Raw genomic sequence first — 14,747 nt, forward strand, 5'->3', positions numbered from 1 at the left:
AGGAGGATGAAAGTCCGAGTCTTTCGGTCCTTTGTGCTTCTACTCTTGCTCTATGGATGTGAGACTTTGACTCTGACCAGGGATCTGAGATGGAGACTTAATTCCTTTGGTACCAGCTCTCTTTGGAGAATCCTTGGCTATCGCTGGTTGGACTTTGTGTCCAATGAGCGGTTGTTGAGGGAGACTCAAATGAGATTTATTACCTGCATAGTCCGCGAGCGTCAGCTGTGGCTGTATGGACATGTGGCTCGTTTTCCTGACGCTGATCCTGCTCACCAGATTCTCTCAGCGAGGGAGTCTCGTGAGTGGAGGAGGCCAATGGGCCACCCACGTGTCTCGTGGTTGCAGCAGGTTGATCGGCAACTAAAGGAGATGGGGATGGGCTAGGCATCTGCCTGGGGGATGGCCAGACGGAGGCCCCTGTAGTACCAGCGGAAAGTGGACGGGACCCTAACTAGAAACACGTACTTAGCGATATAACTGATCTATAGGACCTGGCTGTTGTGTACACATGGCTGCCAGATTCGTAACAATATTAGTTGATTTGAAAGAGTTTTTCAGTTGTGTGGATAATTTATACATTTACACAACAACCCTCTTCATTTCAGAATCCTTACGATTCATGCACAGATTTTCATTTATTTTGATAATGAAACAAGAAAAACAGCAATCAGAGATTGTAGACCCTTTCCAGGACTTGTTTTGTGTGGTGTTTGTGTACTGGTGTGTTACGTAATTAATAAGAAACATAATTGGAACTGCCACTTTAAAACTGCTTGCAGTGATGACTGGGTACCAAGACATCCCACTTTGATGCAACCCCGCTTTGATCGGACATCTGATTCTGACCCATGATGTTTCTTATTATTCATTTGAATTTAGAATGGGATTAAAATAAATTCAATTCAAATCAAATGGAAGACCAAATAGGTACAGTCCTGAATTGGAGTCATCATTAGGAACCCAAACAAGAAAAAAGCAAAGATGTATTTATCAGGAGGAACCTGAATAGGATTCACATTTCAGCTGCTACTCCTCTCCCTTCAAACCTATCCAGGCACAGCCAAGTGACCCTCATTCAAAAAAAAAAGAACCCAGATCAAAAAATTAAATAATTATGGCTGCTAGACAATGGATCCGATCAAGCTGAAATTTAAAACATGTATTCCCCATCTCCACTAGATCATAATTGTGAAGTTTCACATCGATTGATTAAGCTGTTTCAGAGAAAACATTATTTAATATTTATTCAATTCAATATGGCTCCCAAACCATGTGACCTATCAATTATTCCTGAGCAAACTTGAACAACCAAGGCTTGGGGAACACGTGTGAAGTTTCCCCTCGATCTGTCCAGCCGTTCTGGAGAAGAAGATTTTTTTAATAGGTTTTCAGGAAAATCCAATATGGCAGCCAAACCATGTGACCTTTGATGTGACATGTGTGATCGTTTTGTTCCTCATGGATAGGCGGTCATACTTGTGAAGCTTTGCTGTTCAGCCACTTCAGAAAAGAACATTTTTGAAGTTTGAAAAACAACAACAATATGGCTGCCGAATCACGTGACCGATGGCATCATCCAAATTTTTTTTTCTGTGGACCATTTTATCGCTGGATGACCCTCAAAATTTTTCATACTGATCATATGGCATTCGTTCTACATATGCACCTATGATGTCATCAAAAAATCACACTCATTCCCCATGAGGAGTACTTGCCGTGTGCCAAGTTTCAATTTTTTTTCCTTGATGCGGTTTCAGAGATACAGAGGTGCAAAGGTTTTCCGTTTTTCCAACATGGCTGCAACACCACGTAACCTATGACATCATAATTATCCGAAAACATTCCACATGAGTAGTCGCTCCTATGGTGAAAATTTCGTCTCAATCTGACAAGCGATTGCAGAGAAAAACACTAAAGTTCTGTGCGTACAAACAAACAAACAAACAGACAAACAAGCGGACCCAAATGCAATACCCTCTCCTCTGGAGAGGGTGAAAATGAATTGACACCAGCACTAGCACCATCAAGTCACAGCCAAATATGACTGCATCTTGGTAATTATACCATTGCTAGTTACAAATTGATTTTGTTCTTCCACTAAATAACTTAAAGTGCACAGGAAGGGATTCAAACTCCTAGACCATTTGAACTCGAGACCTCTTGTAAACCCTGAGATTCAGCTTCATCGTGGGAAATTCCAATGATCTTGAAGGCCTAAGTTTCGACGACGTCAAGCTGGGCAAGGTGTGAGGCAGGGTCGCCAGCCGAGAGGGGGGGGGGGAGCAGTACTCCATCAAGCTTCCGATGAAGGCCTTGTCGGTGGATAAGAGTTCAGGTGTACCAAGGAAGGACTTCACATGAAAGACGATTCCCAGTTAGCAGCTGGTTTTGCCGGCCAATTTTGAAATGTGGTTTTCCCAAGAAAGAGCATGGCTGATGGTGAGTCCCAAGAGTTTGACTGACTTCTGCGAGAGGATTGCTAAGAAAGTGGACAGGAGATTTTCAAAGGCGGGGGGGGGGGAGGGAGAGAGAGAAAAGATACACCGAGATACTGATACCTGGAACCTGTGAAATCAAAAGCTCACATTGTTGTAATCTCACGCTGAGGCCGAACAACGAGGTCCATTGCTCTAACATTGCAGACAGGTCGGTGGCTTTTTGTTTGACCCCCCTCTCCTCCAGTCTTGCCCCTCCCTTTCCTCTCAGCTCTCCGATCCTCCCCAAGTTCAATAACCTCCGATAACCCTCTCTTGGTTCAACCACGAAAATGCAGGTTAACTTCACAGACACGACTCTGTTGCTCGTCTTTTATCCCTTTTGTGGAATCGCCTTCCTGAGAGTCTTCAATCCGACTCTTATCTCAGCGGCGTCAAACAGTCTCATGTCACCCATGCCATTCCCCATTCGTCCCCAAATCTTTTCTTCCCCCATTAACCCGACGTCATACCTATCCATTACTTGCAGATTACTGTTTCCTCATATATATATATATATATATATATATATATATATATATATATATATATATATATATATATATATATATATATATATATATATATATATATATATATATATATATATATCTCTCTCTCTCTCTCTCTCTCTCTCTCTCTCTCTCTCTCTCTCTCTCTCTCTCTCTCTCTCTCTCTCTCTCTCTCTCTCTCTCTCTCCCCTCTTTTCCTGTTCATTCACTACCTTTATTGTGTCCACTGTTAGTTATTCAATTATAGTATTGTCACCTTACTTTTTCTTCCATGAGCCTCGATATTGTCCAGAAAAAGAAAGAATTGTTTTTCGGCCTTTAAAAAGCACAATGTTACTCATATTTACTGACTCGTTTGATTCCTGTTTATTACCTTGACTACCAAAGGTAGACGGAGGTTATGTTTTCACTCCTGTGTGTTTGTCTCTGTCTGTCTGTCTGTCTGCCTGTCTGTCTGTGAGCATGATATCTAAAAAAGTTGTCGATGGATTCGGATGAAACTCGGTGGACCGGTTGGGTGTGTCACATGGAAGAAATGATTCGAGTTTGGTGAAGATCCGGATCCAGATCGGGATAGGAGAATTATTTAATTTTTCAAGTGATTCTTCACCATTGAGAGTTGTATTGGGGCCAAAAAGCTCTCGGTTCGATTCCCAGTAGTGTCCACATTGACATCGTTTCCAGACACGGTGTTGCATCGTCGAGCATGCCATCCTTTGGATGGGCGACATTAAGCCGGCTGTTTGAACTCGATGCCACTGTATCGTTTGTAATAATAATAATAATAATAATAATAATAATAATAGGTAGACCATTGTGTAAACCCGTGTCCTCCGGTCCATTTGGGGTGTCCTGAGGGATGCTGGGAGGAGACAATCTCAATGATGAATCATGCTAGAGCGTTGTCCGAAACCTGCATGTCTGCATCTGTCGATGTAACCTTTTTGTATATGCAGCGCGACTGTGCTCCCTGTCCCTTGTGTGTGGTGGTCTACGGGACTGTCCTGTTGATGTGTCTGTTCCTTGCACGACACGTCGCGTATGTTATCAAATATTAATAATCCGCGCCGAAGGTGTGTGATGGTTACCTTTGTGATTCGCTCTTATACCTGGATTGCTACAACTTACAACTTGTACGACAGTTGGGAGATATGTGGAAAAGGAGGGGGTGTTCATGGACATGGCATTGGGATTTTTGATGGTCCGTAACCTGTAACGTACATGCATGTTCAACGTCCATCACCACCCCCTGAACGAAGTTATTCAGGGGGAGTCTGAGCTGTACTGCGGACACGCCCCCCCCCGGAGGAATTTCCATGGCTTTCTATCCGCAGGTGGGGTCGCACCTCCAGCAGCGGCTTGTGGATCCCGTGTCCTGTGTGATGTCTCTGTTCCTTGCACGACACGTCGCGTATGTTATCAAATATTAATAATCCGTGTCGAAGGTGTGTGATGATTACCTTTGTGATTCGCTCTTATACCTGGATTGCTACAAATTACAACTTGTACAACAGTTGGGAGATATGTGGTAAAGGAGGGGTGTTCATGGGCATTGCATTGGTATTTTTGATGGTCCGTAACCTGTAACGTACATGCATGTTCGACGTCCATCACCACCTCCTGAACGAAGTTATTCACGGGGAGCCCGAGCTGTACTGCGGACAAGCCCCCCCCCCCCGGAGGAATTTCCACGGCTTTCTATCCGCAGGTGGGGTCGCACCTCCAGCAGCGGCTCGTGGATCCCACGGCGCACCTGTTACGTCTGGAGCCCTCAATTTATTTAATGACCCGTTAACGAGATTGTCCGCGCACCCCGTCAGTCTGGTAGCGCAACTCCTTGCCGAGGGAGGAAGGGCGAGGAGCCGCGGGAGGGAGGAGTACGTCTGGGTTTAGTGGACGAAGAGGAGGAAGCGCCTCCAAGCGGCTTTGCCTGCATCGCATGCACCGAGGAGGCGGTCACGGATCCCGCTCGTTCAGACATCCCTTCCCGCAGATTGCCCGCTCTGGGTCCTCCCCCACGCCCCCCACCCCGCCCCCTCTCCGAGTGTGTGTGTGGCTCTCTCTTTCTCTCTCTCCCCGTGTGTCCGCGCACACACTCCCCGTGCTCCTCGTACATCTGGACACGTGCTCTCGTGGAGCTTGGTAGCGGAGTCGCCGCAATCCAGGGGTGGGGAAACGAGGGGTGGGGTACGGGGGGGTTGGGGTGGAATGGCTGGTCCCGATCCTCGGACGTCCCCGCCCGGGGACCTTGGACGCCTCGTGGAAACGCAACGGGCGCTGTTGGCGCGGCAGCGGAACCGCCTGGACGACCTGGAGCGAAGGGTCGCCGAACTGGCTCGGGAGAACGCGGCACTGCGCCGGGCGGTCCATCGGGCTCATTTGGACCGGCAACACGACCTGCCCGACCAAAGGCGGGCCGAACCGACGAGCGACCCCGACGAGCGGTCGGAGGTGGCGGGACTCGGGGCACGGCACGAGGACTCGGCAGGCTCGAAGAGCCGCAACCAAGAGCAGCAGAGTGAGCCCGGATGGGGACCCATGGGGACGCCTTTCGTGTCCTTTCCTCGGATCAACTTTGACGCGTAAGTTATTGTTTCGATTTGCCCGCGGGTTTGTCTGAGAGGACGTTGTGGTGAGGCCGCTTCCCCACATAGTTCGTGAGGGGAGGGGGTGGTGGTTGGGGTGGCGGTGGTGGTGAACTTTCTGCTTCCCTCACAATTTACACCATATCGTTATATATATTATATATTTATTGCGCATCACATGGTATTTTTTATTTTATAATTTTATTTGTTTTACATTCGAGGCGCGCGCACTCCGCGCACTGCGCTCGAGACGCGCTCGCTCGCTCTCGCTCTCTCTCTCTCTCTCTCTCTCTCTCTCCCCTGGGCGCGCGCGCTGGAGAGCGAGCGCGCGGTCACGTGTCGTACTCCGTGACGTATCAGAGTCGATATCATTGACGGACACAACTGAGGTATTACATTATGACGTGTACATATTGGTTCGCGGGTGCACACACGAGTCTATATCCGGGTACAGGTTCCTCGACCAAGGTTTCCTTCATCGACGACGAGCCGAATGCAATTTTCCGGTAAGAAAAAAAAAATGATTCACTGTGTCTCTGATTTTTTATTATTATTATTATTATTATTATTATTATTATTATTATTATTATTATTGTAACTGTTTTTCCTGTTTATAATCACGCACTCTGCCGCTGTGGTATCTTTTTTTAAAATACACTATTCGAGTTTCTGTAATTGATGATCGACATTCTGTGCTTTTCATCCTCAGAGGTGGTAATTGTGAAGCGATGTTGGCGCGAACTTCGCGCCGTTTGTCTCTGTCGATGCCTCCGTTTTGTCCGTTTGTACCTGTCTATGCCTCCATTTGTCTAACCTGTAATGACCATGATGCATCGATTAATGGAGAACCCGATTTCACGTGAACTTCCGCAGGCACTTCGACTTGTGGGGGGGGGGGGGGGGGACGCTTGTGTGCTCTCATGAGAAAAGCAAGAGTGGGGTTGAGGGTGTGGGGGCTTGAGGGGAGAAGGGAGGGGAGTTTGAGGGGGAAATTTTTTATTTAAGTAAGAGGAGAGGGAAGGGACTTGTATGGGAAATATATGGATTGGGTGGGGACTGGGGAGGGGCTTGTAAGGAGGTAGAGCATTGGGATAGAAGGGAACACGTGGAGACTACAGGGAAGGGGAGGTAAGGGAAGGGGCATGTATGGAGAATATGTGGATTGGGAGGAAAGAGGGAGGGGGTGGGGGGTGAGAAATTATATAATTTTTGTATAATTATATAAATCGTCTCTGCAGTGACAGAGTTATTTGGACTATGCGTTGGAAACTCGCATTGTGGAAACGTACATGATGTTTGGTGGCAGTGCAGGTGTATCGAGGATGACAGTTTTGATGCGATTGACTTTGCCTTCCCCGTGCCGGATGACGATGATGGAACACCACGTTATATCAAATGATCATGACTGCTGTAATGGAAAAACTCGCCGGATTTAAACAGCACAGACCAGAGATGGAGGGAGGATGTAATGGTATCGATTTTTGATACCGAGAATGCAGCTACCTTACCTCAAACCTTACAAGTAGCATTTGATCCTCCGAAAGTGGTTCGGATGCACCGACCGGTACATGTAGGATACGCACGCTACGCCACCTTGAAAGGGGTCCCACCGAATTCTTGCAGGCCTTATAGTGGCTGACCTTTAACGGCTTGAAGCTGTCATTTGTCATGGGCATCGATGAGAAGGGGAGGGGGTGGCCGCGCTCAGGTGGTGCACACATATGGAACGGGGGAGAAAAAGCATGCAAGCACAATTAACCGCAGTGATTTCACATGATGCTCACGTCGCATTTCACATGGACAGCAACCAGGGCGAGCTGATGTTCCATTTTTCTCATCTCGATGTACCAGGGTGAGCTGATGTCCCAGTTTTCTCATCTTGATGTACCAGGGCGAGCTGATGGCCCAGTTTTCTCATCTCGATGTACCAGGGCGAGCTAATGTCCCAGTTTTCTCATCTTGATGTACCAGGGCAAGTTGATGTCCCTGTTTTTCATCTCGATGTACCAGGGCGAGCTGATGGCCCAGTTTTCTCATCTCGGTATACCAGGGCGAGCTGATGTCCCAGTTTTCTCATCTTGATGTACCAGGGCGAGCTAATGTCCCAGTTTTCTCATCTTGATGTACCAGGGCAAGTTGATGTCCCTGTTTTTCATCTCGGTGTACCAGGGCGAGCTGATGGCCCAGTTTTCTCATCTCGGTATACCAGGGCGAGCTGATGTCCCAGTTTTCTCATCTCGATGTACCAGGGCGAGCTAATGTCCCAGTTTCTCATCTCGATGTACCAGGGCGAGTTGATGTCCCTGTTTCTCATCTCGATGTACCAGGGCGAGCTGATGTCCCAGTGTCTTATCTCGGTATACCAGGCCAAGGCTCATACAAAAACCATGTATGCTCTAAAGTTTAAAGGAATGCCTTTGGTTGAAGGTACTTGCAAACCAGGAGGATCTGGATTCAGGTTATCCCATAGTTTGTCAAACTATAATCTACACTAGATGTGCCCTGGCAGGATTGGCAAATAGGGCAATGAGTGGAAATCCAAAAGAGGTTTAATTAGTGTCCAATTGCATTGTACTTTTTACCGTTGTCCACAATTATTGTGTTTTGCCAATGATGACTTGTTTTCGTATTACAGGATAACGGGCCAGGACGCGCTCGCTGTTTGGTTCCTCTCCCATCATCCCGTAATATTACGAATTATCGTTTGCCAATTCGAGCTTTGTCTCTGTCTCTTTACATGTGTGTTACGTACAAACAGTGCAGATGTTACCAATTGGCCCCTTTTGGTGTTATCATGTGAACCCCTTGCTCATCATCTGAGGAATCCAGGTGCAAATCTGTACATCACGTGTGTTATTGTCCATTTGTCAACCGATGTCCTTGTAATTCACGTGAAATGTACACTGATGTTTATCAATGCCCATGTCCTCCAGGTGATTGATGTCAAGCTCCATTACGAGACTTAGATTAATGGAAACTCTAAATAGTTATCTCCATGAAAACTTCTTGCTTGTTTAACAACCACAAACTCAACCACTCATTGATTTACATGCTTTGATTATTTTAACACCTAAGCATACAGGTATGGATGCATGTTTCATACGTCTGTAACGCATGATGTTTTGGTGTTTTGGTGTGTGTGTTATTTGTAGTTAATTTTGCTTTAGTGTGAGTTTTATTTGTGGCTCAACTTTTTTTGTTGTGTTCTTTTTCATGAGTGAAGGAAAAATATGAGTTATCCAAACTTTCGTTATTTATAACGAGGAATATTTTACCATCCTCGGCACCTCTCTTCCCCACCCTTGGTGCTGCTCTTCGCCACCCTTGGCACCAATCTCCCCCCCCCAATCAGCACCACTCTCCCCTCCCCCATCGGCACCACTTTCCCCTCCCCCCATCGGCACCACTCTCCCCTCCCCCATCGGCACCATTCTCCCCTCTCCCCCATCGGCACCACTCTCCCCTCCCCCCATCAGCACCACTCTCCCCTCCCCCCATCGGCACCACTCTCCCCTCCCCCCATCGGCACCACTCTCCCCTCCCCCCATCGGCACCGATCTCCGCTCACACCCCCCATCGGCACCAATCTACCCCCCATCCACTCTTCCACATCTTTATCGAACATGTGATTTTTTCAGTATCAATATTATGCCAGGCAGAGGAACTGAAAAGCACAAGGGAACTTTTAGGTCAATGAGCAAATGCTAGAAGATGGAACACCTGGTGGCCTGCCATCAAACAAACTGTCTGTCTAATGACCATAACCGGTCTTCTAGTTTTGACACCGTGATGCCACTAAACTGATTATTCCACTGGAGTTGGACTTTCACAGCATATATTTTTTGTCGCTTTGCAGGTTGCTCCATGATCATGTGTGCCTCTTTGCTCTGTTCCCCTTCACAAATTTTTCCTCCATTTTAATACAAAACCTCAAAGCAGGGAAGAGCAGGGAGACTGAAGGCAAAAGTCAACATCCTGACAGTGGAGTAGCAGGTGGATGCATTCAACCATGAATGTAATGAGGACATACATCGTGGGAAGGGGGACCTGCATGTGAAAGTGTTGGCCAAGGCTGTCGTTATATCGACTCGTGGGTAATCTCGACCCATACATGTGCAAATTTGAGAGTATAGCATTGAAATTATGCCAAAGTCAGATTGCGTTGTCAGGATTAAACGTGGAATCGAAGTTGGGTGGAGAAGAACTAGAAACGGGGGAATTTGCAATGTGGGCCACGACATTTGAGATGTAAAATGATGCAACGCGAGTGGTGCATCATCACTGCCTTCTGCCACTTATTACGATGTACTCGCGACAGTACCTGCATCTGTTCAGTGTGGTCAAGCGTCGTGCGGTTGTGAGCTGTGGTCTCTCCCATGACAGGGACTTCATGTTGTCTTTATGTTGCAGTAGAACCTCGGTATCGAGTTCATCAGGTCAAAGCCCAATGTGTCATCATAAAGGTTACACTTCTCTTTTGTAAATAAACTGAATTTGTGTTTATTACCCCTTTGTTATAAGGGCTTGCCTATCGATCATACGAGAAGCCCTGATTGTATTTAGCAATGGCATTGCCGTTCGCATCGATCTGAGCCTCGGATCGTCTCGCACTTCGGGAGAATCCAGCCTGGTATGTGCACCGGGTTGTCAAGAATACCACCGGGGTGTGTTAACGAGTCAATTGCGCTATTACTGAACCCAATTACCTTGCTTGGTCATTCCTTTAGGGACAGGCCGTTTACTCTCACACTTACTGAACTCTGCACTTGATTTAAGTGATAAGTAGTTTGGTTGTTTTTGTATACAATGTCGAGGCTCACAGAGGAGCTCGATATTATGCATTTCATGTAATATACATTTCCCAAATTAAGTTGTCAAATTTAATTGGTAAATATTCTTGATTACGTTTGCCACAAAATAATGCTTCTCTCTTTTCATTTATTGCCAGTCGTATTTAAAACTCCTGATGAGTTGACATGTTCTGTAACACGGGGTTGCTTTGCACTAGTTTTACATGTCATCAGGGCATGCACAGCTCTGTAAAGGTTGTCCGGTTGTCTCTTTGCTTTTATTTGCCATCATTAAAAAGACGCCCTTTTTGCCTGCCCTTGGGATCTAGTTCTGCATTTAGAATATGGCACACTACATTGGTACCGTTTCGTGCGAGTGTTGAATCTTTACCTTGCGCATTTGACTACCTGGATTTGATTTCCCTGAGATCAATATCCATCAGGTTATTTTCATTTTTCTCTTTCTGTGTGATTAGACAGAATTGTTTGAAACATGAGGTCACCATCTTAGTTTCAGGAAGCCTTGGGGTAGGTCTTTAATAGGATAAGTAAATTGTGGCCTGCACCTTAATGGACCAACTGCTGAAGTAAAATAATAACCTAATGATGCCAAAATGTGTGTGTGTGTGTGTTTTGTAAGGTGTGCATGATTTGCCGGCAATGTGTGATGAGCATTTTGAATATATGATATATTAAACCTTATTGCAAGAATGGTAAATATCCATCGGTAAAGTTAAATACTTCTGACGTTACTCACTTTATTGGAAGAAGAAACTCCAAATGCTAATGTTTCGTTTCATCCATTTGCCACCAAATTTTTACCCCAAGTGCAAAAGTGGGTGAAGCAATTGGTTCACTCTGTCTGTCTATCATCTGTCTGCCTGACGTCAGTTTATGATCGAGCAACAACTTGATTTCAATTGAGTGTTGTATTTTGATCAGGAATCAGATAACAAACCTGTACTTTAGCAGTCATTTGGATCTGAATTTTACCCGATGATGCATGCGCAGAGAGGCGTGAGATAACATTTTTTTTAACTCTGTCTGTCTGCCTGGCTGTCAAACAAAATAGAAAATCATTCCAACCAGGAAACTTACTGTTTTGAACGATGTCATAAAAGACACAAACAACAGGCACAAATAACTAATTTAGCTTGTTAAATAAGGCGGTGTAAACTTGCGGAATTTTTTTGTTTTTTTTCTACAGCCTTTAAAGCTTTTATTTTATTTCAATTGCATTATATACCTGAACACTGTGGAACACAAATTGCATTATTGGCACTTCCAAAAACCTCCAATTTAGCAGTACCAGCAGTCCAATTTAGCAGACCCCGCAGATTCACGGTTGCTAAAATGTGACCAGCTTCTGCATTCAAGGCCCTGTGTTGCACATATTCGTGGTTTTTCACGGGATTTTTTTTTCCCTTATTAATCATGAACCGTCAGGAACCTATCCCCCCTTTTCTCATTGAAACAATGCCCTGCTATTTGCGGGTTCGACATTCGCGGAATTTGGCAGGAACGTATACCCCGCAAATAGCGGGGTCCGACTACTTGGACAAAATATTATGCCATTTTACACAATCTCAACCAATCAAATTTGCTGCCTGCATTCTCAGCGTTGGGGAATATTGGGATTCAGATAAAATCACGGCTCATAGGAAATATAGATTGTGCTTGGTAATGCAAAGCAAGAGTTGAAAAGACGCTTCCCATGTCTTTTTCTCAAGACTGCGTGGGGGAAGGTGTTCAATGAACTCTCTAGTTCCTCATGATATGGGTACTGATGTAAAAAGAAAGAAAGAAAAAAAACGACTGGGATAGAGTGTGCTAAAGCGGGAGGAGTGGTTGAAAGGTGGGGGGGGGATTAGTTCACCGGGCCATGTTCATGGGACACACTTTAGACAAGATGTACATCTTGTTTTTCCTTACTATCCCAGCTGAGCTTTTTGGGTGGAAACGCAGAAAGCATCATACATTTTAACTGAGCTGTGTTTTGAAAGAACCTCAGTGGTTTTGACCTCCGGCAGACAAATACATGCCCCGAAGCATAAATTTGATTCTTCTCTCAAAATGTCTTCTGTGAAAAGTTCCTCCGCAGGCGAGCGTGTGTGTCACGTAAATAGTACGTGTACCAGGAATATCGCGAAGGCCATAAGGTCAACATCGGCCAAAGGTCACCAACTTAAGTGAGATTTCAAAAATCCTGAATTTTCATCACATTGACTTGAAATTTGATGAGTATTTGTATTTCAGGTCAGTGAATTCAACCTCCAATTATTTTGGAGGTCCACATAGGCTAAAAGGTCAACATAGGCCGAAATTCTAAAATTGTCAATTTTTATCTGATTCACTTGAAATTTGAAGAGGAGTTTCATATTTGGTCATTGAATTCAACCACCAATTATTTTTTTAGGTCAAATTTGTTTTATGGATTTTGCAAGTATCGTGCTCTGCACGACGTCTTCTTGTTTGGCGGTTTGGGTGCAGGATATCTCAAAAAGTTGTGTATGGATTCAGATGAATTTTGCTGGGCAGATTGGGTGTCTGACAAGGACAAAATGCTTCGATTTTGATGCAGATCCAAATCCGGATCCAGACACAAGGATTATATAATTTTTTTAGTGATTCTTTACCAACAACCAAGTGAAATAAAGAAAATATTATATTGTTACACATATAATTAACACTATCTATTCATTATAAAACAACCATCAGTATGTGATGATGCATTATCAAGTATATTTCAAACTATCAGAGCAGCAACCATAAGAGAGGGGAACACGTTTCATTTCACTATGCATGGACCAATAATCAGATCTTTCACCAGGCCTAGATGTGCTTGGGCCAGGACAGGGATTATACATTCGTTATTATTACTGCCATATGTTGAAAGCCGTCTGGTTTGAAATGTTCGCTTTGAGTGGTACGGTGGTGGTGTTGAGCATTTACTAATGGATTCAGGAGAGCACTTTTTCAATATGAGAAAGGCAAACAATATATTAATGAATGATCCTAAGTTTTTTTTAAAGATGTGTTTGAGTTGTATGGAACCAACAAGACTGCAGTATATTTGAACAAAGATTCTATTCCACTCATTTGTTGTTTGTCAAGCAAACATGACCTTGCCTGGGGTGGTGAAAAGGTACCATACTGACCTTGTGCGAAATGGTGTTTAGGTAGCACACTGACCTTGTATGGGATTGTGTATGGGTAGCACACTGACCTTGTGTGGGATCGTGTTTAGGTCGCACACTGACCTTGTGTGGGGTGGTGTAGAGGTAGCACGCTGACATTGTATGGGATCGTGTTTAGGTAGCACACTGACCTTGTGTAGGGTGGTGTAGAGCGAGCACACTGACCTTGTATGGGATTGTGAATGGGTAGCACACTGACCTTGCGTAGGGTGGTGTAGAGCGAGCACACTGACCTTGTATGGGATTGTGAATGGGTAGCACACTGACCTTGCGTAGGGTAGTGTAGAGGTAGCACGCTGACCTTGTATGGTATCGTGTTTAGGTAGCACACTGACCTTGCGTAGGGTAGTGTAGAGGTAGCACGCTGACCTTGTATGGTATCGTGTTTAGGTAGCACACTGACCTTGTGTAGGGTGGTGTAGAACGACCACACTGACCTTGTGTGGGATCGTGTTTAGGTCGCACACTGACCTTGTGTGGGGTGGTGTAGAGGTAGCACGCTGACATTGTATGGGATCGTGTTTAGGTAGCACACTGACCTTGTGTAGGGTGGTGTAGAGCGAGCACACTGACCTTGTATGGGATTGTGAATGGGTAGCACACTGACCTTGCGTAGGGTGGTGTAGAGGTAGCACGCTGACCTTGTATGGTATCGTGTTTAGGTAGCACACTGACCTCGTGTAGGGTGGTGTAGAGCGAGCACACTGACCTTGTGTGGGATCGTGTTTAGGTAGCACACTGACCTTGTGCGAAATGGTGTTTGGGTAGCACACTGACCTTGTATGGGATTGTGTATGGGTAGCACACTGACCTTGTGTAGGGTGGTGTAGAGCGAGCACACTGACCTTGTATGGGATTGTGAATGGGTAGCACACTGACCTTGTATGGGATTGTGTATGGGTAGCACACTGACCTTGTGTAGGGTGGTGTAGAGCGAGCACACTGACCTTGTATGGGATTGTGAATGGGTAGCACACTGACCTTGTGTAGGGTGGTGTAGAGTGAGCACACTGACCTTGTATGGGATTGTGAATGGGTAGCACACTGACCTTGTGTAGGGTGGTGTAGAGCGAGCACACTGACCTTGTATGGGATTGTGAATGGGTAGCACACTGACCTTGCGTAGGGTAGTGTAGAGGTAGCACGCTGACCTTGTATGGTATCGTGTTTTGGTAGCACACTGACC

General features: G+C 45.5%; 1 protein-coding gene across 3 annotated transcripts in view; it reads left to right on the plus strand.

Moving 5' to 3' along the window:
* The first annotated feature begins 5,182 nt into the window (after positions 1 to 5,182).
* The window catches only part of LOC147008821 (IQ motif and SEC7 domain-containing protein 1-like), a 634,685-nt gene continuing 625,120 nt past the window's right edge, over positions 5,183 to 14,747 (plus strand). For all 3 annotated transcript variants that reach the window (XM_085863865.1, XM_085863866.1, XM_085863871.1), the window contains exon 1: positions 5,183 to 5,571. In XM_085863865.1, the coding sequence (XP_085719991.1) occupies positions 5,198 to 5,571 (374 nt within the window). In that variant the 5' untranslated portion in view covers positions 5,183 to 5,197. The remainder of the gene's footprint in view (positions 5,572 to 14,747) is intronic.

Source organism: Eptatretus burgeri, chromosome 18, assembly GCF_056783735.1.
Source record: "Eptatretus burgeri isolate ZD-2024b chromosome 18, Ebu_testis_v1, whole genome shotgun sequence".
Taxonomy (NCBI): domain Eukaryota; kingdom Metazoa; phylum Chordata; class Myxini; order Myxiniformes; family Myxinidae; genus Eptatretus; species Eptatretus burgeri.